Raw genomic sequence first — 8,352 nt, forward strand, 5'->3', positions numbered from 1 at the left:
CAATACAATGTTGCTGTAAAGTTAATTCATTAAAATCTCCTATATAGATGGAATAATGGTAACTTCAGAGTCTGCAAACATTTTGCTCTAAACCTAGCCACTGTGTAAATGATTACTCTTTCTTCTTCATATTGTTTTCACGTTAAAAAAAAGAAGAATAAAAAAGAATCATTGTTGTGATCTTAAATCTCAGTTTTTGTGCAACTGCTGTCACAGAGCTTCAGTCAGTATAGAGTATGTGTCTATGGGTGGTGTGTCAGGCAGACTGAACATTTGGTTCCTTAGCTGGCCTATAGTGACACCATGAGTAAAAATTAAATATAACAGTTTTACAGAACTGACTGAAACGGATCATGTCCATTATTGTTACTTGGACATTACTCAATACGTGTTCACTAAGAAACTGTCCCTGTCTCATCTTGGATAGATTCACAGTGGTGTTTCAGAACAGCTATTTGGTCATTCATTGAAAAGGAACTGGTCATTGTTATCACTGGAAATATCTGCTTTAAGCTTCCTCCAAAAAAAACAAACAAAAAAAACACCTGAAATACAAAGCGGAATCCAACTGAAGACACACTGCACAAATACAACAACAAAATGTTTCTGACTTTAATTTTCCAGAGAAATTTACTAAAACTAAAAGGGGTAAGTTTCTGCTGAGAAAAAGAACATTAAAAACCCTGGACAGAAGTGATCTGTGAATGAACTTGAAATGATATGAAATGTTATTCACTGACCAAAAGCAGAACCAGTATTCAAATGCAATTACAAAATAGAATAAAGATTTGTCAGAAAAACAACTTGTCAGGTAAATTATAATCTATAAAACTTGGTGATCATAAAACTTAATAATAATTGAATAAAGTCAAATAAAATAAAAGGCAGAGGTGAGTTGTTCCTGAACATAAAGCAAGATTATAGACAGTGAGGATCAGCACCAAGGACAGAGACACAAAGAACAAGCTGCAGCTCGGCTCAAAAGACAGACAGAGACAACGATGATGTGTGGACAGGTTTTAGGAAAAATATATGGAAATCAGTAATTAGTAGCCTTTCCTCCAGTGACCACAGAATTTGAAATACCTAGAAAACACACTGAAAGAACTGGCATTGTTATTATTTATGTGTAATCCTGTTCTATATTGATTTTTTTTAGTTAAAAAAAAACTAAAACTAACAGACAAACTTATCGAGAAGTGCAATGAGTTCAACTCTCTCTCACTCACACACACACACACACACATTACACGGTAAACTGAGAAAAAGGAACGGAAATTACAAATTGTGATCACAAGGGATTTAGCTGGATAATGAGGATGCAAACTAAACAACCGTCATGTGATACGTTCCTACCTCAAGGGAGTCATCACAGTCTCCAAACGCATCGGCAAAGTCAGATGGACTTTTCTTCAGAGTCTGGTCAGCAGGAAGTGTGTTGTCATTGTAAGATGTCACAAACTTAAAGTCACTGGTTCTAGAACCTGTTGTCAGGTATGCGTCATAGTTGTAAGCGCTGCGTAAAGTTCCTGTGCCGTCAACATCTGCGTAATTAGGAGGGAGATAAGCGCTGGGGATGGCCACTGCTCCATCAAACAACAGTCTGGGCTTTCTCCTGCGACAAAACCTCACACCCAGGATGATGATAATGAAGGTCAGAAAAAAGGTGGACACAGACACCAGCGCGATGATCAGATAAGAGGTCAGTTTGGAATTCTTCTCATCGTAAGAAATATCCTTCAGTTCTGGCACCTCAGCCAAGTTATCAGAAATAAGTAAATACATGGAACACGTGGCAGAGAGAGAGGGCTGTCCGTTATCTTTCACTGCCACAATAAGGTTCTGCTTCATGCTGTCAGATTCAGAAATGTCCCGCTGTGTCCTGATCTCTCCGCTGTGGAGACCAATAGTGAAAAGTCCCGGATCAGTGGATTTCACTATATGATAGGACAGCCAGGCGTTCTGTCCGGAGTCCGCGTCCACCGCTATCACTTTGGACACCAGAGAGCCTCCGTGTGCAGCTTTGGGGACCAGCTCGGTCATGAACGAGTTGCCCTCCGGGGCGGGGTACAGTATCTGAGGAGAGTTGTCATTCACATCCGATATGAAGACACTGACGGTCACGTTGCTGCTGAGCGGAGGAGAACCGTTGTCTCTGGCCATCACGTGGACTTTAAAACTCCTGAACTGTTCATAATCAAACGACCTCACAGCGTGGATCACCCCCGTGTCTCCGTTAACAGATAGATAGGAGGACACCGGGGCACCGTTCACCTCACCGGATAACAGAGAATAAATCACTGTACCGTTTTGTCTCCAGTCGGGGTCTCGAGCAGTAACGGAACATAAAGTGGAGCCAGGTTTGTTATTTTCAGTCACATATGCGCTGTAGGACTGTTCCTCAAACACAGGTGGGTTGTCGTTGATGTCTGCTACAGATAACTGAACAGTTTTAGAGGAGGACAGAGGTGGAGAGCCCTCGTCAGTGGCACTGATTGTAATGTTGTAATCAGACACTAGTTCACGGTCCAGTTGTCCTGTGGTCACCAGAGAATAATAGTTTTTAATTGAAGGAACCAACTTAAAAGGGACGTTTTGCTGAATGGAGCAGCGGACCTGTCGATTATTCTCAGAGTCTCTGTCCTGCACGTTAATGATGCCCACCTCTGTACCAGGTGACACGTTCTCAGGTATTGGGTTAGTCAGTGACTTCAAATATATAACTGGTGCGTTGTCATTTATATCAGTGACATCTATGATGACTTTGGCATACGAGGTTAGTCCTAAACCATCTTTTGCTGTGACACGCAGTTCAAACGATGACGTCGTTTCAAAATCCACCGTGGTCTTCAATTTTATGTTACCTGTCTTAGGATCTATCGTAAACATTGACTTGACATCATCTGAAATGTGCCCAAAATCATATGTAACCTCTCCATTTATGCCCTCGTCTGCATCAGTAGCACTCACAGTCAGCACGACAGTATCTAATGGGGAGTTTTCTGGTAGACTGGCCTTATAAACAGTCTGGCTGAACACTGGCACATTATCATTAGCATCCAGCACAGTGACGTGAATGACTACGGTACCTGACCTTTGAGGAGAGCCACCATCCAGAGCTGTGAGGACTAGATTGATTTCCTGTAAATTTTCGCGGTCAAGCTCTTTGTTCAGGACGAGTTCCACAGAATTAGTTCCAACGCCCAAAATAAAATGATCATTCCTCTGAAGATTGTATGTCTGAACTGAGTATTTACCTATATCTGCATCATGTGCTTCTTCGATTGGAAAACGAGCACCTTTCATCGCGGATTCACGAATATCTATATGGATCGATTCTTTATTAAATTGGGGAGAGTTATCATTTATATCCTGGACATGCAGACTAATTCGATGCAATTCTAATGGACTCTCTAACATAAGCTCTTGTTTCAAAACGCACGATGCTTTGTCTCCACAAAGGCCTTCTCTGTCAATCCTCTCGGCAACAGTCAGATCCCCGTTACGGAGGTTTAAGTCACAATAACGTTTGTCGCTTCCATCGGTATCAATCCGGGCCTTTCGAGCGGATAGTCTGCTTGTTTCAAGACCCAAGTCTTTGGCGACATTTCCGATCACGGATCCGCGTTTCATCTCCTCCGGAAAAGAATAGCTGATGTCTCCTTTGACAAAACGGAACGAAAAAAGCAGTAAAGCAACCAAAGAGCTTCGTAATGAGAGTCCGGTGGTGGCCATCATGAAGCCGCTCTGAAACAGTAAACGTTGGTGTACAGGAACACAGTCAAACAATGAAGACTTTTACCCAAAATGAACACAATACAAGACCGAGTCCCTGCCTCTCCGGACGACCAACTGCAACACCTTCAGTCACATTATGCGTCGACAACAGTGGGTGGATTTCGACACACAATCTAGTTCAGTTGGTGCATAGCGACATCGTGAGTTTCCTCTAGAAACTACAAAAGTCTACTGGAAGAAAGTCTGTACGAGCCGTACAACTATGAAAACAGCATAAACTGAGAGGATATAAATTTACGGTATTAATTATGTATTGGAATATCTTGAGGCATGTCAAGAGGATCAAACATATATGCCAACTCCTGAAACAAGATCAGTGTTTCAGCAGGGCAACTCATATTAAGCAAAGTTATTTTTTATTTTGCCCGGGGGGAAACAGATTCAAACTGTCTGAACATGAAGCTCCTTTTTTAAATAAAATCATCTATAAAGTTTTGTGTTTACTAAATACAAACGTGCCCTTAAATGCGTATTAAAATACTGTGACAGTTACCAAAAACAACTACTTTGGTCAAAAAAATATATACTATGTTTGTAAACATTAAGCAAAAAGACAGCATATGACAGATCCTCTTAAACATTGAAACAATTAAAGAAATGATCAACAAAATTGTTGAAGTACTGTGAACAATTAGTTCAGCATCATAACAAGTTATCCTTAACTAAAGCTTCCTTAATATGTAGAGAGAAACAACAAAACAAAATTAACAAGTTATTCAGGACACAAGGTGAAAAAAATCTGATTTCATCACAGGATCCTTATTACTTTGCTCAACACAATTCATAGCATATACTTAAAGTGCCATGGGTACTAAGTGTCTCCCACATCCCACCAGTTGGCCAAACAGCTTGAAGTCAATGGAAAATGCAACTAATATCGGAGAAAATTTCATCAAAACCAGGAGATGAATTACCATAGGGATAAATAAGAATATTATCTGGAACTGTAAATAAGACAATTCTATTAACATATTTTCAAAGATGTTTAAGGGTTCCTTAACCCAAACACCTTATTAAATCTGAAGATAATATATTTCTCCCACAAAAGAAGGAAGATGTCATCAATCATGAATGACAAACACAGACGAGAAAAAGGATGGGCCAAGTGACATTCTGTACTTTTTCTCAATAATAGCATAAAAAAAAAAGAAAAAAAAAAAAAGAAAATTAATGTCCAAGTGTTTGATCTTCTTACCTCAGGAGAACCATCACTATCTCCAAAAGCATCGGCAAAGTCAGATGGACTTTTCTTCAGAGTCTGGTCAGCAGGAAGTGTGTTGTCATTGTAAGATGTCACAAACTTAAAGTCACTGGTTCTAGAACCTGTTGTCAGGTATGCGTCATAATTGTAAGCGCTGCGTAAAGTTCCTGTGCCGTCAACATCTGCGTAATTAGGAGGGAGATAAGCGCTGGGGATGGCCACTGCTCCATCAAACAACAGTCTGGGCTTTCTCCTGCGACAAAACCTCACACCCAGGATGATGATAATGAAGGTCAGAAAAAAGGTGGACACAGACACCAGCGCGATGATCAGATAAGAGGTCAGTTTGGAATTCTTCTCATCATAAGAAATATCCTTCAGTTCTGGCACCTCAGCCAAGTTATCAGAAATAAGTAAATACATGGAACACGTGGCAGAGAGAGGGGGCTGTCCGTTATCTTTCACTGCCACAATAAGGTTCTGCTTCATGCTGTCAGATTCAGAAATGTCCCGCTGTGTCCTGATCTCTCCGCTGTGGAGACCAATAGTGAAAAGTCCCGGGTCAGTGGATTTAACTATATGATAGGACAGCCAGGCGTTCTGTCCGGAGTCCGCGTCCACCGCTATCACTTTGGACACCAGAGAGCCTCCGTGTGCAGCTTTGGGGACCAGCTCGGTCATGAACGAGTTGCCCTCCGGGGCGGGGTACAGTATCTGAGGAGAGTTGTCATTCACATCCGATATGAAGACACTGACGGTCACGTTGCTGCTGAGCGGAGGAGAACCGTTGTCTCTGGCCATCACGTGGACTTTAAAACTCCTGAACTGTTCATAATCAAACGACCTCACAGCGTGGATCACCCCCGTGTCTCCGTTAACAGATAGATAGGAGGACACCGGGGCACCGTTCACCTCACCGGATAACAGAGAATAAATCACTGTACCGTTTTGTCTCCAGTCGGGGTCTCGAGCAGTAACGGAACATAAAGTGGAGCCAGGTTTGTTATTTTCAGTCACATATGCGCTGTAGGACTGTTCCTCAAACACAGGTGGATTGTCGTTGATGTCTGCTACAGATAACTGAACAGTTTTAGAGGAGGACAGAGGTGGAGAGCCCTCGTCAGTGGCACTGATTGTAATGTTGTAATCAGACACTAGTTCACGGTCCAGTTGTCCTGTGGTCACCAGAGAATAATAGTTTTTAATAGAAGGAACCAACTTAAATGGGACGTTTTGCTGAATGGAGCAGCGGACCTGTCCGTTACTCTCAGAGTCTCTATCCTGCACGTTAATGATGCCCACCTCTGTACCAGGTGACACGTTCTCAGGTATGGGGTTAGTCAGTGATTTCAGATATATCACTGGAGCATTGTCATTCTTATCAGTAACATCTATTAAAACTTTGGCGTAAGAGGTTAAACCTAAACCATCTTTAGCTTGCACCCTCATTTCAAAAGAACTACTTTCTTCAAAGTCAATCACACCAGTTACTCTAATTTCTCCAGTTTTAGGATCAATTGAGAAAACATTTACATCATTATCAGATACATGGCTAAAGTGATATGTCACATCTCCATTTACTCCTTCATCTGCGTCAGTGGCACTAACATGAAGCACTATACTATCTGGAGGAGAGTTTTCAGGCAGACTGGCTTTATAAACGGCCTGGCTAAACACTGGGGCGTTATCATTAGCATCCAGTACAGTGACATGTATGACTACTGTACCTGATCTCTGAGGAGAGCCACCATCTAGAGCTGTGAGGACCAAATTGATCTCTTTCTGTTTCTCACGATCAAGTTTATTCTCCAGCACAATATCAGCCGTGTTGGTGTCAATTGATAAAATAAAGTTGTCGTTCTTTTGAAGGTTGTACCTTTGAACAGAATTTTGACCTATGTCTGCGTCATGGGCCTCCTCAATTGGAAATCGGCTTCCCTTGTCTGCTAACTCACTTATTTCCATTTCAATAATTTTTTCTCTAAATTGTGGTGAATTGTCGTTTACATCTTGGACATGGAGGGTAACACGATGAAGCTCTAAGGGATTTTCTAACACCAGATCTACTTTTAAAACGCATGAGGGTTTCTTGCCGCAAAGGCTTTCTCTGTCAATTTTCTCCGATGCGATCAAATCTCCGGTACTCAGATTAATGTCACAATACCTTTTCCGACTCCCCTCAAAATCAACACGGGCCTGTCGTGAAGAAAGGGTTCTGCGGTCAAGACCAAGATCTTTGGCTATATTTCCAATAACAGAGTCTCGTTTCATCTCTTCAGGAATAGAATAACTCAGGTCTCCATTGACGAGGTGCAGCGTTACAGAGAAGGACGTAAAGCAGACGAGTGCACGAAGTACTGAAAATCCTTTGTCTCCCATCCTGATACAAAACACGACATCCGCTTGTAAAATCTACTGTCCAGAGCAAAACAGTAAATATATTCCAAAAGAGTCGATAATCCAACAATACGCACCAGTGTACACAAAGATACGTCTGGATATTTAACCGATTATTTGGGAAAATACAACTGATATCCTTTTAGTAGTAGTGGGTGGAGTGGTGTGCGTTTATTTTTCGTCAGTCAACAGCGACACCATGAGTCGGTTTTTTTTTATTTCCACAGTGTTAGGTTGTAAAATCACTCTTCACAAACTCAGGGTGATATTCAGTCAAGTGTGAGTTGTGCACTCAATCTGAACGAAAAAGCTACAATGGATGATAGGCAAAGAAAAGTGGACTATATCAGAATGAATACTAGTGTTTCATTCTATCCTCAGTATCTTACCATAAGACAATTTCATTGTCACTAGTATAGTTGAAGATCAAGAATTTTAGCTCCAGGAAAACAGAGATGGAAGATTCAGCACGATGGGCAGTGGTGGAAGAAATATTTCATCATTTGATTACACCAAAGTACAAATACCACGATGTAAATTTACCATTACAGGTCATGCATTTCAAATATTACTTTAGTAACAGTACAGATGTATTATCATCAAAATATAATTAAAAAGTGATACTATGTATTTTGCAGAAAAGCATCCCTGACACATTATTTTGTATGACTTTAAATTGTTAATACCTATGCATCAACGTATAAGCAGTATTTCGCCTTTAAACCTGGCCATCTGCTTGTTTGAGCCACTTACAAGTTTGTATTTTGTCTTTTTATTTAATTGATTTCTTTATACAAGTATTGGACAATTTTATCTTTTTGAGCATAAATCTCTTAATTAAATTTAACCCTCTGTGAAGTTTAGAGGCTAGTCTCTCTTTGATTGCATTGCTATAAAACTATACACAACTGAAATGTGATAGGAAGCATTATTATTATTATTATTATTATTATTAT

General features: G+C 40.7%; 2 protein-coding genes across 2 annotated transcripts; both read right to left on the reverse strand.

Moving 5' to 3' along the window:
* Positions 1 to 1,313: 1,313 nt before the first annotated feature.
* On the reverse strand, positions 1,314 to 3,830 carry LOC109137658 (protocadherin beta-16-like). The gene has a single exon (XM_027276871.1). It carries the CDS (start codon positions 3,736 to 3,738, stop codon positions 1,327 to 1,329), a length of 2,412 nt encoding a protein of 803 aa, XP_027132672.1. The 5' UTR covers positions 3,739 to 3,830; the 3' UTR covers positions 1,314 to 1,326.
* Positions 3,831 to 3,966: 136 nt separating this feature from the next.
* LOC109137668 (protocadherin gamma-A12-like) lies at positions 3,967 to 7,501 on the reverse strand. Its single transcript, XM_027276872.1, has 2 exons — positions 4,994 to 7,501; positions 3,967 to 3,981 (listed from the first exon to the last, which is right to left on the reverse strand). The coding sequence occupies exons 1-2, from the start codon at positions 7,376 to 7,378 to the stop codon at positions 3,967 to 3,969; spliced, it is 2,400 nt and encodes a 799-aa protein (XP_027132673.1). The 5' UTR covers positions 7,379 to 7,501.
* Between the last annotated feature and the right edge of the window lie 851 nt (positions 7,502 to 8,352).

The sequence above is a fragment of the Larimichthys crocea genome, unplaced genomic scaffold, assembly GCF_000972845.2.
Source record: "Larimichthys crocea isolate SSNF unplaced genomic scaffold, L_crocea_2.0 scaffold660, whole genome shotgun sequence".
Classification (NCBI taxonomy): domain Eukaryota; kingdom Metazoa; phylum Chordata; class Actinopteri; family Sciaenidae; genus Larimichthys; species Larimichthys crocea.